The 18,694-nt window shown below is 37.0% G+C and overlaps 1 protein-coding gene across 1 annotated transcript in view; it reads right to left on the bottom strand.

Moving 5' to 3' along the window:
• Positions 1-5,399: 5,399 nt before the first annotated feature.
• Positions 5,400-18,694, bottom strand: part of THEMIS (thymocyte selection associated) — a 191,381-nt gene continuing 178,086 nt past the window's right edge. The window contains exons 5-6 of the mRNA XM_065928969.1: positions 13,083-13,236; positions 5,400-5,554 (exon numbers count right to left, since the gene is read on the bottom strand). Coding sequence (XP_065785041.1) covers positions 5,400-5,554; positions 13,083-13,236 — 309 coding nt within the window. The remainder of the gene's footprint in view (positions 5,555-13,082; positions 13,237-18,694) is intronic.

Raw genomic sequence — 18,694 nt, 5'->3', positions numbered from 1 at the left:
CAACAATCAAACGTAGGGACATAATCTTTTAAAAGTTCTTGTTTTTATGGGCACAAACAATGATAATAGATAAAAGTGAAACATCAGAAAATTTCAGAAATCATAAATAACAACATATGACCATATCAAATCACTAAATAATCCTTAGGGTACTGGAAATCAGGGTCCATTTCCACTTGAAAAGGAAGAAAATAAGGTACAGAGAAGCAAGTTAATTCAGCATGTAAGCATTTATGAAAGATTGTAATTTTTTTCCTGTGGAAAAGTTGTTTCATGATTTGTCTTCAGAAACTAGGACTAAAAAAGCGAATGATTTCTATACATAATATAAAATGATTATGAGATATGAGATTACCTATATTTTTGTATACAGCACAATCTATGAACCAAGTCCAAAGTAGGCCATTAAATTCCTGTATAATACCTGTATGGCTTCCTAGGTGGCTCGTGGGAAAGAATCCACCTGCCAATGCATGGGTTTGATCCCTGAATCAGGAAGATCCACTGGAGTAGTAAATGGTAAACCACCCCAGAAAATTCTTGCTTGGAAAATTCCATGGCAAAGGAGCCTGGCGGGCTATAGTCTATGGGGTCACAAGAATTGAACAAAATAGCACACACGCATAATTCCTGTCTAATTCTCTGTCATTTCATTTTGTTAGAGGCAAAATAATGTTGTCCCTGTATACTTAATACATAAATGATATATAAATGAAATGGCTTTCCTACAATCCTAATAAACATTTATCTAAAGGGTTATCTGGTCTACATTACATAAATTAATAAAGCATATTATCAGATCTTTGGTGATATTGCAGTAATGAACTCTGGTTTTTAAGGGACAGGGGGAAAAGTTATGGGAACTACCTGTATCTCAGAGTGGTTTTGACTATCAAGTCTCAAACACACTTTTCACTATATGTTTCTAAAACTAAATGAAAATGTAAAGTCAAACTTATTTCCACAGCTCCAAGGGAATCACATAAGAAACCTGGCTATTTTAGATCACTCTCATATAACTATTCTTTATTGTTTTTCACAATAATGATAATAACACTAAAAAATGGCAAAACAAATTCTGAGGAAAGTGAAGATAGTTGGTGAGCTTTTATCCTATTTTAAATTGTTTTACTAAGAAACTAAAGTATAAAAGTAATTTCCAATTGCTTAATTGTCAGTAGTGGGAATAGAAACCACAAAAAATGTGCACATTAAATAAACATGTCCCTAGAAACAATAAAAAATACATGGAGATTTTGGCACAACAAAATAGACTATGAATTTTATATCCTAGGTTGCTCTTTAAATTATATCTGTTAAAAACTTTCAATGCTGTCTTCACCTTTGCAATGGCCCGGACTCCTTTCGGGACTATTTTTTCAGCTAGAAGGCTAGGGTTTGGTTTTACATTGCAACATTTATGTTCACTGCCCAAGTGGCTTCAGTCACATCTCATTGTTTTTGATGTTCTTCAGTTTTGAAGATTTCTGTAAGAAAAAAATATTAAAAGGGGTCCATCAGAACATGTATTAGAAATAGTCAAGAAAGAAACTATTTGCTTTCAAGCACTGTTTGTAGGACACTCACCTGCCTCTAAGTTTTTTGAGAACTGAGAACAAAATAAGAACCAAGACAAAACAAAAAAAACCAAAAGTCCAAGGAACTCATGTAAACCCTTCAAAAACAAAGTAGATATTTCTGTGAGATAATACATTAAATTTGTTAAGTGTCTTTCAGCTTACAAAGTGCTTTTCTTTGTGTTTTAGTTTATGCTTATAAAGACTCTTTTATCTGGTAATGTGAAGTGAAAACCTGACTCCAAGGTGAAGTTCAGAGACTGGCCTAGTAATCACACAGCTAGTAAGAGGCTAGAGTTTGATTGTGCTCTAAAAATGTCCGATTGCAGACCCATCATCTCAGCTGTGCCACAATGGCTATGCAATGGAGTCCAAATATAGTGGAGGAGAAAAGGGTACCTATAACATTAAATGAAAAAAAGCAACAGGTCTCAGACAAAAACTGTACAATCTCGTTTCTAATGAACATGTGCACAGACTTGATGTTAAGACATCATGTACACCCATGGCTGATTCATGTCAATGTATGGCAAAAACCACTACAATATTGTAAAGTAATTAGCCTCCAAATAAAATAAAGAAATACTTTTTTATTTTTTAAAAAAAGACATCATGTCACACTCTCAAGGAAAGTAAGCTACCATGCACTCTCTGTGCTCAGGGAAGATGAACGCTTCTTTCCATTATGGCTTTGTGGAGCATGGGGCATAGGCGGTTTAAAAAAAAATTGTAATGGCATGAACTATACTGGTCAAACAGTACAGAAAACTGATCACGTTCATTAGCCTATGACTTCCTCCCTACCTCCCTTTCTGCCTCCCTTTTCCTCTTCTTCCTTTCTTCCTCCCTTCCTTCTTGCCTTCCTCTCTCCTCTCCTCCCTCTTCCTCTTCTTCCCTTCATTCCTTCTTCCTTCCTTCCTTTTCTACTACACACTGGCTCTATAACATTAAGTAAGTTACTGAACCTTTATGTACCTTATTTCCTCATCTTTGAAAACAAGGGGGGTGGGGAAGGGACAATAATGTCTATCTTACAGGGTTATGACAAGGATCAAATGAGTCAATAAGTGTAAAAGTTTTATATTTTGTAATAAAGAGGTTTACTGTTTCATCAACTGTTACCTAGTTTTACTATCTGTGTAAAATATAAGGACAAAATATAGTCTGTGATCTCTGAGGAGTTCACAGACTAACTGGGAAAAAAAGAGGATGTCAAAGCAGAAAAAAGTGGAATTTCTCCACACATCATGTTAATTCCTCTAACAGCCTGAATTTGTCTTCCTCCATCAACTTCCCCTCAGTGCTAAGTGAGGCTGGGGGCTGGAAGGTGGGGTAGGATGAGAGGAAGATCATCTAGACCTCATGCTCTCTTTGATTTCATTCTCTCTCCTCATCATCCACCATCCCCAACTGCTGCCTTTAGATTTTCATGTCTTCCTTTTATCACAAACAGCAATAAAACTACATACTGTGGAATATACATTATAGATAAAAGAAAACGGGATTCTTAGGCAATATGCCCAGATATAATCCCCACTTCCACCAAGGACTATCTTTGTGACTTTATCTGCAAAAAGGGATAACAATCAAATTTCTCCCTCACAGCCTTGCTTTTCCTAAGGGGAGAGGCTGGGGAGGGCAAATGAAATAGATACACGGTAGTACAGAGAAACAACCTGAAGAACTCGATCTGAGTTCTGATTCTAACACTTACTGGCTGTGTGTCTTGAGAAATCTCTGAGTTCCATTTTCTTACAAGTGAATAAGTTTTGGTAGCAATAACAGAATCATAGCATTGAGGAAACATCAAATGCAATAATGAACCTGCAAGTGTTTTGCAAAATGTAAAGCGCAACAGAAATATTACTTGCTATTACTATCTCATCGTCACACAAGCCTGTAGCTTGAAAGTTCAATCTGTCATCTTGACAGTTATTAGTCTCACTTTCCCTTGTCAGTAAACTGATTTAAGATAGTACAGAGTTAAGCAGAAAACTGGGAGGGGAGGGATTAAAATAATTAAATTATCTCAATATAAAATAATAGAACTTAAACAATCTTAGTTTTGGAAGGGACTCAGATGGTAAAGCATCTGCCTACAATGTGGGAGACCCGGGTTTGGGTTCAATCCCTGGGTTGGGAAGATCTCCTGGAGAAGGGAATGGCAACCCACACCAGTATTCTTGTCCCCCCGCCCAAAACAAAACGGCTCAAAGAAATATTTGGGAATCCCAGGTGGCTCAGCAGTAAAGAATCTGCTTGCGATGCAGGAGATGCAGGTTCAATCCCTGGGTCAGGAAGATCCCCCAGAGAAGGAAATGGCAACCCACTCCAGTATTCTTGCCTGGGAAATCCCATGGACGGAGGAGCCTGGTGGCCTACAGTCCACAGGGTTGCAAAGAGTCGGACACGACTGAGCGACTTCATTTTATAAGTTGCCTCTCTGCCTGATTTAGGCCCATCTTCCACCCGGGGCGGGGGGGAAATCCCCTCAATGATGCCTGTGCTTTAGTGGCCAGCTGAAGTTAAGACACAGCTGATTTCATGTTAAGTGGAAACTTTGTTCTTTACTGAATTAAGTTACAAGAATTCTCACAATGTGAATGAACTGATTTTTCTGACAATTATTTAGGTTTTAAAATTCAAATTGATTTAAAGCCATCAAACCTTTTGGCATTCATCGACCACTACTTTGGAAAATGTCACCAAATTAATTTGGAGGTGATGTTTCTTACCTTGAATTGAATACTGACCGATTATTTTTGAAAATTCATAATTACTTAGATGATGGTATTAACTGAGGGCTCTGGAATCATGTGCACTCAGTTCCTGGGAGTTCAAGCCAAATACTTCATCCACAGAAGAACACAGAATGAAGTTTTATTTTGTTTTGTTTTTCTCTCAAAAATGTGTACTTCAATAGTCAGAATAGTTCTTCAATAGTCAACGTCTATGTAAGAACAAACGACTGCTTAATTCACAAAATGAAGCTTTAAAAATATGTAAGATTAGATGAGAATTTTTTTTTAATGAGAGTATTAACGTCAAAGAAAATCTCCATTTCATCTGATTTTTGAGGAATCCAGTTCAGGCATATCTAAAAATGCTCTACATTCTTTTATAAAGCTGATTTTCCCCGAACAGTTAACTGAACCAAGGCTAGTCATGCCCTGCATTTTCCCTTTTGAGAACTTCGAGTGTCCGCTTCCTCAAACTGCTCAGCCTGAGGTTGAAAAGTAAAACTTGAAGTAACCACATCTACTTGCTCTAAGAAGCACTTGTTTGTGGAACTTTCTAGAACCTCTTCCAAACATCTTCAGCTGAATTTTCACCCAAGTACCCTTCCTCTACTTACTTTCCTTTAGCATCTTTTGTAACTAAGTTATTGGTTGAGACGGAAAAAAGCAAATGATACAAATTTATTCTTCTTCTCATCTGTGGTGGTTACAAGATATTACGTCATTTTTCAAAGACGAGTCTTAAACTCCTGGCAATTGTTTTTGCATGTTTGATAGGTGTCACACACAATCTGTCAAGAACAGAATGGGAGTCTGGGCTTCGATTCTCTATTCAAGAAATATTTATTGAGAACCGGCAGTAAGCCAGGAACTCTTTTAAATCTAAGGACAGAGCAAATGGGTAAAATTTCCTGTCCTCATGGAGCCCACATGTGGGGAAGACGGCCCATAATAAAAATGAAGCAGCAAAGTGTGCGGCGTGTGAGATGCCATAAAGGAGGTCATAGACCCCGGTGAAGAGCTACAGTTTCAAATAGGGCGTTCATGGAAGGAATTGCCAAGAAGGTAATGGCTAAGAAGAGACCTAAATGAAGATAAAAGCCATGCAAATCTCTCGGGGAAAGACTGTGCCGCTTAGAGAAACAGTCTGTGTTGTGTTGAGGATGGAGTGCCCCTCACACTTCTGAGGAGCAGCTGGGAGGCCAAGGTACCGAGAAACGGAGAGACCCCTGGAGGATTCTGAAGAAAAGAGTTACATGATCCGACTAAGGTTTTAAAACATTCACTCTGGCTGGCCTGTTGAGAATGGAGGATACTGAGGCAAGGGCAGAAGCAGATTGACTAGTTAGGAAGCCAATACAAGAATCCAGATGAAAGGTGATGATGACCTGCACAAAGTTGATGGCAGTGAACTAGGTAAAAATAAATAAATAAATAAATTCCAGATACTGTTTGAGGATAAAGCCAATAGGAATTGCTGGTGGAGTAGGTGATGAGAAGGGGAGAAGAAGAGACAGTTTGTTCTTAATTTTCCTACTGTATTACCTTTCAAAGTGTCATCAGACCTCAGTATCACAATCACCTAAAAATGTGTTGAAATCAAATCAATGACTGTTCTTTCTTGAGAACCTCTGAATCAGACTCTCTAGAGCAGGGGTTAACAAAGTTTCCTTCTAGAGGGCCAAATCACAAAAACTTTAGGCTTTACATATGGTCTTGGTCAAAACTACTCAGTTCTGATGATACAGCACAAAAGCAGCTACAGACCATGTGCACATGAATAAGTGTGGCTCTGTCGCAGTAAAACTTTATATAAAAATTGAAATTTGAATTTTAGGTAATTTTAATGTGTCAGAAAATATTTTTATTTTTCAACCACTTAAAAATGAAAAAACAAATATTCTTAGCTTGAGAGCAGTACAATAACAAGCAATGGGATGCATATGACCCACCGGAGGTTGTCAGCACTGCTAGAGAGAGAACATCCCAAGAATATGTATTTTTAACATGCTCACTGAATGACCATTTTATGTACAAGAACTTAGAGACTCACTGAGACAAATTTTCAAAGTCATCTGTTCCTTTTTGCTTTGCTTACTTTATTGGCCAAATTATAGATGGCCCTTGTGAATGAAATAAAAACCAAAATTGATTGAACTAATGGGTAAAAGAAAGTCCTTTGCCAACAAGAAAAAAGGTTAGGGAAAAAAGGGAAAGGAAATTTAAAATGATAAGGTTAGAAGTTATTAATAAGGGAAATTAGGAAATTGGGGAGAGGCTCAAAAGCTCATTATTTTTAAGAAAACTCTATAGTTTCAAAAAATGCATTTACTATTAAAAAGGATCAATTAATGATGTGCATATGACTCTATAAAGGTCCAAGGCAAAGATCAACATACAGATCCAATCCCTTGTTCTACCCAAGTTAAGATACTGTCACTGGTCATTAAGAAAAGTCTCATTTTTCCATGTGAAAGAATAATACTTTTCTCTGCTCTGTGCACAGAGATCCTGTCTGCTGCAGGAGCCCTGCATCAGGTCTCGGTTATTATGAGTTTATACTGTGGCATCTTTTTCCTATTTTATCACAGAAAAATGATAAATTTGCTTTAACTGGTTTTCTTTATAGTGTTACACACAAATTATAAAACCACGTGGGGGAAACAATAAAAAAGTGAATATACTTAAACAGATTTGTTAATTGTAGTCATACTACTGAAGAGTGATCATCCTGGACTTAAAATAATTGCTTTTGTTTCTTCATTTTCTATCTCTTTATCTCTGTTTTGCTGCCACCATCTTTGCTGACAATCTTCTTTGTCTCAAGATTTAATTCACCAAAATTTTGTTTCTGAGACGTAAACAAACAGAAATTGACAATTTTAGCGAAATAACTTTTAGTAAACTAAAACACAGTTTCCAACCTGAATAGGTAGGCCTAAAACTATTAGCAGACACCTTTCAATTTTTTAAGAACTGATTTGTGAAAAAAAATAAGTTCATAAGTATCTAGTGAGCATCATGAAAAGTGTGAGTGATGATGAGAAGAGAAAGGAAATGAAGAGTAAACCTTCAAACAGGCCATCTCAATAAGGTGTCTTCATCTCATATACCTAACTCCTAAAGCTGAAAGATATATTTCTTAAACTCTAATAGATTAACAGGTGACATGGTTACAATTATGCCACACCAGTCAATATGCAGTAGGTGCTAAACGAAGGCTATGATAATATGAATAATTTTCTAGTGTGCCAGCCTCATTAAATAATTTCACATGAGGCAGGCATTTTTATGTTTATTTTACAGATAAAGAAATCAAATCCCAAATAAATTCAACATTCTTTGAATTAGAATCCAGTTTTGGGTCTGTCTGGTGGCAAAACCTGCACATTTCCTCTATACCACACCATCTCGCAGAAAGTTTGCCCAGTGGATAATATTCCTACTCAGGCACAGTCTGAGGAGAGAATGAAGTGGAGAGAAAAGAAAACAAAAAGGCTGCATTGCCTGGAGAACTGCTTTTCCCTTTCAATATGGTATATAGTTTTGCTTTTATAATTAACATTCTGCTGATGAGATCTCCCATTGGTGAGGGCTGACAAGTCAGATTTTCCATGAAGAGCAAGCACTGCAGGAAATAAATTAATCTCTAGGGAAGAAGAGGGGCAAGGCTGTCAGTACTCACACAACTGCCTAATAGGAAATGATGTTTCAGAATTGTTCAAAGAAGGAAATGACTGTGGGTTCTCCTTCCAGTATATTCTTCAACATTTAAACCTTCCAAAAAGAGGGAAATATTAATAGGTTGCTATAAAAGGAAGAGCAGAGTTATAATGTTTTACTTTAGGCTGTCAGTATTTCTAAACTGAAAACAGTATTCCCTAGAAATGTGAGAGAAATTCTACTGCTGTCATTATTTTGTTTATATTATGAAAAATCTGCACTGATGTTAAGTAGAAGGACAAAAGATATACCAGATTTTTGGATTACCAGTTTGAAATTATCCGATATTTGAAACAATGATTTTCTAGTCTTTAGGAGTAAAAGTAATTATTGTGCTTAAAATTACATATTATCTAGAATAACAATGAATTATTGAAGTCTGTGTTTAATAAAATTGAAAAACAAGGATATATTTTATTATTTCTAAAATGCCTACCTCTAAATAACATATATTCAGTCACTCAGTCAAAGTCTTTAAAGTGGAACCCTCACCTTGTTTAATCCTCAAATAGTTTTATAGAGAAGTTCCTATGCTTTGATTCCCAACATATAAGTAAAATCTGAAGTTTACAGTAAACATTAACATTGAATTAAAGCTCAATATAAAGAATTGTTTATCTTCTTATAAATCCATTCTTTCTTTCTAGCTTCTGCCATGACCTTAATGAAAGCTTTTCCATGAAACTTGTTTCCTCTTATCTGTTTAATTTACCATAAGTATTTTTTTAGATGTGGTGAATCATTTCTATGTGAGTCTTAACTTAGAAAGTCTTAACTTATCATAGTGCCGTGACTATGATATCAGAAAAGACCATCTAATCACATGCTTTTAGAACTGAAAGAACATCAAAATGACCTGGGGCATCTCATATTGTGATGAGGAAAATATAAATCAGAAAAATGAAATGTCCTGTGAAAGGCCATACAGCTAGGATGCACAGCGCTGGGACTAGACCTCACTGCACCTGTATTTCGTTTTCTGGCCCAGGGGTCTTCTCACTGCTTGACTACTTGGACGATGAGTTGTGGCTTGGGTTTAATATAAAGATGTAGGATAATTAGAATATAGTTGGAGCTTCAAAAGCAAGGAAATTCCATTAGAGAATGTTGAAATCAGGAGAGTATAAAATTTACTCAATAGAGAATATTTATGTAGGATAAAACCAAATATATAAAGAGAATAAAAGAAAACCATCTTTCTGTTTAGCCAGTCAGATCACCAAAGGAATCTCTACAATTAATGTGTGACCTACACAATAACCAGATCCTTCTCACAGCTAAATGATAATCCTCCGATACCAAACAACTTTGCCCTGGGCTGAAGGAAACCACTTTGCCCACAGTCATGTCCCCTTTGCAAAGGCAACTGAATCCAATGATGGACTGAAGCAGGGGCCATGAAAACCTGGCCCCCTTGCCCTAACACAGGACAACTCAGAAGAGCCACACCAGTTCCACAGTTCCCTGTGCCATCAGCTGAGGTCTTTCTTGTGACTCTACTACGATTTCTTTTATTTATTATAATTCCTATTATGATGACTTCTCTGTCCAGACCCACTTTCATTCCTCAACCTATGTGTTGTCCCACAAAGCACTTCTCAATAAACTTTTCATATGCAAGTCCACCCTGGAAACTGGACGTGAAGCAAGTAGCTCAGAACAAACATTTGCACTTAACACATGTCATCTCTTCAAAAACACTGCTGCCACTGATTAACCAGGGAAACTGTGCTCTTCTTGAGCTACTGCAGCTGAGGTAAGGAGCCGGAGGGGTCCTTTAGGGAGGCTCAAGGATTCCATGTCTCTATAGGATTGCATTGCTTCAAAGATTCAGAAGATTCAGTGACACATCTCCAAAAGATTCCTAATCACTTTCCATGTACATAAGATTCATAGAGGCCATGAAATTCCCAAGAGGACAGAGTTCTCAAAGGGAAATACTATGGACAGAAACTCAGAGACCATAAGAGCCATACCAAGTGGTCAGAGCCAGCACTTTGCAAAATATACTGTCAGGAGGCAAAATTTTTCTTAGCCATCAACTCATAAATATGCAGACATTAATTATAATAGCCATAATTCAACTGAAGTGTATTATGTACTATACTTACTTTGGGCTTCTCAGGTGGTACTAGTGGTAAAGAACCTGCCGGCCAATGTAAGAGACTTAAGAGATGCAGGTTCAATCCCTGGGTTTGGAAGATTCCCTGGAGGAGTGCATGGAAACCCACTCCAGTATTCTTGCCTGGAGAATCCGGTGGACAGAGGAGCCTGGCCGGCTGCTGTCCATAGCATTGCAAATAGTTGGACACGATTGAAGCAGCTTAGCTTGCAGGCATACTAATTTTAACCTATTTTATCTAATGTAGTCATTGAAATAGCCTGTAGTATAGCACTATTATTAACCCAATTTTACAAATAAAGAGATAGAGATGTTACCAAATTGTTTGTGGTACAGACCTGGTGAATGCAATAGCCACCATTTAACGTTTAGTCTTAGCTTCAGAATCCAAAACTTAACTATGTAATCATCCTACTTTCAGAGAACTGTTCTTTTGGTAATTTATGGACAAACAATGTGCGGACTTAATAATAATGTTCCCTAAATGAGATATGGGCCTTGTGGAACAGCCAGAGTGAATCGAAAATCCAGAGAGGAAGGTCACCCTTGAGATCTGGTGAGGTATGTTCATGTTTCTTAAGTGAAGAGGAACTGGGATTGACAGCATGGATCCTGTGGTAGAATCTCCTGTGCTCCAGGCCACAACAGATCAAACCCTCATTATACAATGTGTTTAGCTATTTAGAGCGAATCTTCTAGTTGTCTGTAGTGAATTTCAAAATAAGTAATTCCCTTCAGTATAATTATTAGATACAGATCTGAAATGGTTCCACTTCATCTAACTGAAAGAAGAAGGTCTGGGTGTCCAGAAGGGGCAAAACTGCAGAAGCAGCTCCCCTGTCTTAATGAGGCTTTGTTTGGTTTTGCTTTGCTTTCTCTGTGATATGCTACAGAGACTCTAAAACTGCCATTCTCACCCGAAGAGAATTTAGGAAGTGACTGACTTGTGTCTAAAATTTAAAAAGAGGAGAAAACTCAGAAAGAGTATGATTTGTCCATCCTGAACCATCAGGTAGTTAATGAATATTCACAGATGAGCTACTCATTCAAAGTACAGAAATGTTAAGTATAGATCCAAAGGGGCTTCCATGCTGGCTTACATGGTGAAGAATCTGCCTGCAATGCAGGACACCTGGGTTTGATCCCTGGATTGGGAAGATCCCCTGGAGAAGGGCATGGCAATCCACTCCAGTATCCTTGCCTGGAGAATCCCATGGACAAAGAAGCCTGGTGGGCTACAGTCCATGGGGTAGCAAGAGTCGGACACGTCTGGGCTACTAACACACACATAGATTCAAAGAGCCTCTTTTTACTGAAGAAAATAGACTAAATTTCACAAGACAAAAGTGAATTTTGAAGAATTATATATCTGCTTTACTTTTTTGTATTCTTATTATGGAACTGTCACACAATTATAATTCACAATGAAGACAGACTCTATAATTTATCATAATTTCAAATGGGAAAGCAAGTGAAAATGTTGCCCAGATACACATACTGTGTAGTTTTTAAATAAATTCTTGTTGAAATTAATGTAAGAAAGCAGATTTCATTTTACTCTCTTGAGTAAAGTTAGAAAGTCGCACTTGCCTAGGACCATCAGTTTAATTCCAGGTCCTCTTTTTTCTTAAACCATCACTAACAGGCAATAGGTTCAAAGCAGTTCCTGCCCTGGTCTGTATCATACTCTGCACTGATTCATTCACAGCACAAACCTGGAGCTGTCATATCGCATCCCAGGAAGATTCACACACAGGGGAAGGTCAGATAATAAGTTTTCCAATGATTGAAACAAAAACTTTGATCTCAGCGATTGTGTTATCTGGTACTTCTTAGGATCCATAATCTTAAGGAAAAAAAACAGTTTCCAATGAATTAATAATAGCCTGAGACTCAGCACACTGCAGCCAATTTTCGCTGCAGTAGTTGTTTCTTTTATAGTCACACTTGGTTAGTATTTGAAATTTGGAGGAATTGCAATATGCATGGTTTTCAAAGCCCTTTACAGAATTTCATTTTTATCATTCAGAAAGAGTCAATGAAAAGGTAATAAGAAAAGCTCTATGGGATATTTTTATAGGAGTGTCAGAAGCCAGTAAGTTAACTACATGAAAGAACCCAGATTGCACAGTCAGAGTTTGAGCAGAAACACTTCAGAGACTTTATATCTAGTATTTTGACTTTTACATGCCCTTGGAGGAAAAAAGAGTGCCGGGTACAAAATCAAATAAGGAGGGAAAAAGAACAAACCATATGCTTAAGCATAATTACAGTTTCAATTTTTCTACAAACGAAATGTGAAGGAAGTTTCAAAGATAAAGTGTAATAGAAACTGAGCTTCTTTGGTGTGTTTAAAAATATTGCCAAGAAAGAAAATTCTCATTTCCCTTGCTAACTTATCCCAGATTTCCACAATATGGAAGTTAGTCTGGGTAACTTAATTGAATGCTATCAACTTTTTAACAAGTCCATTTGCTCTTGTTTTGCTTTTAGTAGAGATGAAAAATATCAGAACACCGTCTCTATAAACTAAACTATTATAATTCAAGTCTGCATTAGGCTACCCATCTGACACTTTTTAAAATTAAAAGAATCTCAATTATCTTGACCTCTTCTCAAGCTGTTAATCCTTCTTCTTAAATCTAGCAAACATTTAGCAATATTATTGTCATGATAATACAAGAAATGTTAGACTAAAAACACTTCCTTGGGCATGAAAATCATAAAAGAGAAGAAAAATCTAATAACAATGAACAGATCTTTTGTCATTGTGTTTAATATTATGATTCACTTAAAACTAAATTTCAGTGAGATTCACAGGTCAGCGCTGTTGCTTTGACTGAGTCATATATTCCAAATAAAATGTACATTTTGCCTTTGTCATAAAGGCAGTTAAAACCAGTATCATGTGGCTTAACCAACCTGTGGTTGCATCGGTACCTGTTACTGCAGTTGCCTCAGTCTTTCTCTTCTGTTTCTCCAGATCAGCCAAATCATTTTGACATCCAGCTGGTACTTTTGAGTCCAGACCAACTTGGTTTGAGTACAGTTTCTTGGATCTGTCTACGTGGACACTCTGAAATGACACAGACCAGAGTGATTGATTTTACAAGTAAATTATCAGTCCAAAATGAATGCTTCCCAGTGTATGACAAGGATACTTATCATATGGTGAGTTATTTCTGTATATCTGAAATCAAACAGTCCATATGTCAAAGTGGGTTACAGATTATATCTTCATCAATATACTTTGGTAATCTAGGTGTTGAATTTTTGGGGCAATCTAGGTGATTCAATTAACGAGCCCTCTCAGACGCAGAATATTATCTTCAAAGCCCACTTGTGTACATTACTTTCTTCTTATGAAGCTTATAAAATATTGTTTACTTCATTTTTATTCTTAATAATTTAGTAATGCAGACTTTCATTTTATGTTACAAAATTATTTATTGTATAATGAAGAACAGGTTTCACTTCTGTATTATCTACACCTTTTATATTGTAAAACTAATCACAATATTTACTTTAAAATAACCTACACTTTTATCAACATTATCCAAGTATGACAAAGCTCCTCTAGTCAATTTTAGAATGGCAATTCATCATAACAATGAATTATTAAGGTAAAACATCAATGGACTCTAAAACACATCTCACTTATAAGAAATGTCATAGTGTTTGATGTTGCCCTGACATACTGTATGCTTCAAAAGAATCATCAGATAGGAGCAAGCACTGAATTGAATTTTCAATTTAAATAAGAAATTGAATTTTCAGCACATTGCTCCTTACTGAAATTCAGATTAGAAGTTTTTCAGCTTGGATATGATTACAACATATTCAGAGATTCATGGAGTCAAAAGTAGCCAATCAATTTTGGCCATCCACACTAACCACTAGCCATTTTGGTTCACTAAGGAGTAGGATAATGAACAACTTCCCTTAGGTTCCTCTTACCGACTGTATACAGCATTAAATTCATTAAAACTTCATTAAAACCTTGAATCAAAGGCTTTTAAAGTTTGGGAAGAGCCATTAAGGAAATTAGGGTCCTTCACAATTAAACAATATACCCAAATTAACAGAATGAACAGTGCCTCAGGGATATGTCTCCCAACCCTTAGTCCAGTGCTCTTCCATCACTCGTTGATCCATGTATTCACTCAATGGACCAGTTGTACCATTGGCCCCAATTCTTGCTCCCCTCTGTATGCATGTTCTTCCTGTATGATTTTGCACTGCCTTCTTACTCTGACTTTTGATTTGTCCACGTGACTTTTGCTAGACCAACAGGAAGTTGACACCTGTGACACAGAGTTGAAAATGCTTGCACAGTTGGTCTTACTCATGGGTGTCCTTCCCCTACATCGTGAGAACATGCCCAGACTAGCCTTCTGCAGGTTGAACAGGACAGGAATTAGAGTCAGGTTACCCCAGTCATCCTGGTGGAGACAACTAAGGACTAGAAGAGTCTTAAATATTTGGTTAAACCCAACCAGTTGAGCTAAAACTAACTTAGGTCAGCTGAATTCCAGAGCCTCATGAAAAATGTGTTTATCTGGATGCCACTAAGTTTTCCTGGTGAGCGAACAGCATTGTGTGACAATAGATAACTGGTACATCCAACAACCATTTATATTTAGTATCCCAGATGCTGGGAACATTGTGAGAACATAAACGTAAATATAAGAAGTCTCAGACTCTAAGTTGTTCAACTATAATTTCTTAAACCAGTGGTCCCCAACTTTTTTGTCACCAGGGGCTGGTTTCATGGAAGACAATTTTTCCATGGACCAGGGTGAGGGGGAGTGGTTTCAGGATGGTTCAAGTGCATTACATTTATTGTGTACTTTATTTCTATTATTATTACACAGCTCCACCTCAGATCATAAGACATTAGATCCCGGAAGTTGGGGATCCATGTTTAGATCTCTGCCAACTATTTAGGCAGAGGATTAGAAGAGTACAGTCATTTGTTGATAATTCTCAAATTCCTTCTTTTTTTAAGAGCTCTGCTTTGTTTTGAATGTGTTACTAAAGAGGTTTAGTCAAAAAGACCAAAGCTCATGTCATCATCAGACTCTTCAGATTCTTCTTTCTTTCCTTCTACTTCTTTCCCTCAGTAGGGACAGCAGTGCTGGATGGGGCCGGACCTCCTTCTGGGTCTGGTCTACCAGCTCCCACATTGCAGATGAGGTTCGTGACGCTGACACTGGCCAAAGCCTTTGCCAAAAAGCCTGACCAATTTAATGACAAAAAAATGGAATCCTGATGATATTATGGGGACAACTCAAAAGATCACAGCTTGAATATTGATATTAACTAGAACTAAGTCACTGTACTTCTTTATATTTGACTCATCCACAGCCCATAAAAGCTAAGTCCATCACTTGACATGAATTTTTAAAATTATTTTCAAGCCTGTAGTACCTCATAGCTTTGAAAAAAAATACTTTCCTGATTTTGAATTAGATACTTTGGAAAATATATTATTATCTCAAGTTATTAGATGAGTATTAAATCATGGTACTTTGTACTGAGAAGTACTAAGCAGTAAATTAGGTTCAATAAGGAATGCAGTTTCCTACTTTTTCATACCAAATTCAATTGATGACATTAAAACACTGAGGAGAAAATGTCAGAAAAGTTCATGCAAGTTATGTAACTAACGTGTATCCCAGACTTCAGAGAAGAGTGCAGAATCTAAATAAAATTCTTAAACCTGAAAGCTTAACATGAAAGGCTGAGGAAAGAAAATGAACTCTTGATCAGAATGGGTCAATTATTACAAAAGCCTGGAGCTTCTTGGTGTAAACCTCTGGGCAGGTTGGACATTTTATATATCATCATTTCAGCAATTAAGAACCCCACTTTGCTAGAGACAGTACCCACTTTTTGATCTCTTCTAGTGAAGCTCAGTGAAGCTTTCCAAGCTCTTCTTTGCTTTAGTTATTACAGGTGAGTTCCTGTTCCCAGGTCTGAATGAGAAGGGAGGTACTCATCTCTTAAGCTACTAACTCTGCCACTTCCTCTAAACTCTGTTCCCTTAGCCCTTCCCTCCAGGTCCCTGAGTCTTCAAACCATCCCCAGGTATTGATTTTGTGCTACAGTAAAATTTCCATAATGCTCCATTTTTTCAGTGCCAATTGCTCTTCTTTGAGCTCCGGTTCACCACCCACCCCACCCACCCTCCACCCCCCACCTCTCACTCTGCCCTGTGGCTTTCTCTCCTTCTTTCCTATCTCTCAAGTTCTTCCACTGTGCCTTCAGAACTTTGCGCTATGGTTTGCAAATTTCGCCGCATACTTAACTTTCTTTCAGAACGTTGTCTCTACCTTCCAATCTTGACTAAAATTCCATTCTTCACTAAGGACAGCACTTGCATTGCAAATGACAATGGCTGCTTATTCTTCCACACCCTAGATACCCTCAGGTTGAAGATGCTCTGGCCCCTAGTGCTTATGTTAATTTGGTGTGTAGAATATTTTAAATGAGTTTTGTGTGTGTTAAGTCACTTCAGTTGTGTCCGACTCTGTGAGACCCTATGAACTGTAGCCCATCCATGGGATTCTCTAGGCAAGAACACTGGAGTGGGTTGTCATGCCCTCCCCTTAAAGGAGTATAAGATTGAGTAAATAGATGTCTTTACCTCTTTGAAAAAAATCCCTGTTGCTCTGTTATTCCTGCCATCTAGCTATGCAGTATCTCCTTTATTGTTGGTACCATCTGTCCACTAATCTCTAGTCACAGTTCATTCTTCATAAAAAGACTGGATTATTTCTCTTCAAGCCCCATGATCCCAAGTGATGCTCATACCTATACAAATATTCCTTTCAGTACCCTGACTGGATCTCCTTATTACAAATAAACTTTCCATTTCTTTTCCTTAGCCTTTCACTTCCAGAGTCACATCTGAAATCTGACATAACCTGAACATTTTCCACTTTCAAAATCACTAAATGTCCTCCTTTCTCCACTAATCTCCCATCCTCAAGTCCAGTGTCTCTCTATACTCCATCCAGTGTTCTCATTTCGAAGAGGGCTTTTGTCCCCAGGACTAATTATGGGTCTCATTGGGACCTCAGATCTGATGATCCCTCTATTTTCTCTATGTCCAGTAGCCTTCTAGCTCTTATAATCCCACTCCCTACCTTCTCTCTTGTGACTCTGCTACATTGTTCACCTAGAATGTTCTTCACAAATGCTTCCTCATTACTTTTACTAAGTCTGGAGTTCCTATCCATTTTTCATCACCATGTAGTCTTTAGCTAGCAACATTTTTTCCAAATCTTTGAGAAACTTATACTTCTACTGAAATGCAATTTTCACAAATACAATCAAACAACAATTAGCTTCATGTTTAATATCTATCTTTTGATTAAAATAGAAATGCACTGAAAATAAAGATGATGCCTTTATTATTTTTAGTCCTTATTTTGGCATTTAAATATAGTATTAAATAACTATAAATTAAACAAACAAAGAAATGCATGAATAAAATACAGACAATTTTTATGACATTTAAAGAAAAAGAGGCCAGCTTATCAATGACCAATATACAGTCACAGGTTCACATGTTAAGAGTGATAGCCACTCACTCTTAATAGTAAAACATTATATAGTTGAAAGGCACACATATTTTAACTTCTTTTATCCATTAAAAAAGCACATCACAAATCTTGTGCTTTAAATGAACTTACTGTTGCAATCATTGCAAACACTATGTTATGTAACATCTCATGTATTTCTCTGATTCATGTTAGACAGTCACTACGTATGGAGATTATAAATCAAATAATGGTGATGACAGGGAAAGTGAGAACCTGAGAACTGAGTATGTATAAACAGTGGCCCCATATTCCCAAGGCATGAAATTGTGGCCTAACAATAATAGAAGAAATAAAACCCTCTGTTTGGCACTGCTGCAGTGATATCAAGCTTTCAATCTGAAGATCAAGTCTGAGAAAAATGAGAAAAATAAGATGTGTGCAAACAATAGAGACGCAGATAAATCTGAACTGGCAGTCATTGGGCCTTTGTGACCACTCTATAGTACTTCAAAAATAGATCCTGTTAATTTTGTGTAATTTCCATTTAACTTGTCATTAGAAATGAGTCATTAGCATCCTGTCTGCTAATATAAAATGACTATTAAATTATTTGTCATGTTATTCTTGGCTTGCAGTTTAAGTACTGCTTTTACTGTTCCTGCTGAAAGCAATGATCCAATTACAAGATATTGGATATTTTTCTCATGCACAAAGAAAGGAGCAAATAAACACTGTCCCAAAAAAGTTAACCCAGATAGCCATGGAAAAAAAATTGAAAGACTTTCTCAAATCTATCTTTCGTCTCATACCTTAGGCCATGTTGTTGGGTAAAAATTACCCTTTTCCAAACAAGCCATTGAGATTCCCAGTTTGTGATTATATTTGCTTGTCTTTTCTCCCCAAGGGCTTTCCTTAGAAAGCCACAGAGGGACTTCTTGGCCCAGGAACTAAACATCTTCTACATTTAAAATAATGTGAAATATC

Source organism: Muntiacus reevesi, chromosome 3 (assembly GCF_963930625.1).
Source record: "Muntiacus reevesi chromosome 3, mMunRee1.1, whole genome shotgun sequence".
NCBI lineage: Eukaryota > Metazoa > Chordata > Mammalia > Artiodactyla > Cervidae > Muntiacus > Muntiacus reevesi.
The sequence above is the reverse complement of the archived record's forward strand: the minus strand, read 5'-3'. Positions and strand labels throughout refer to the sequence as shown.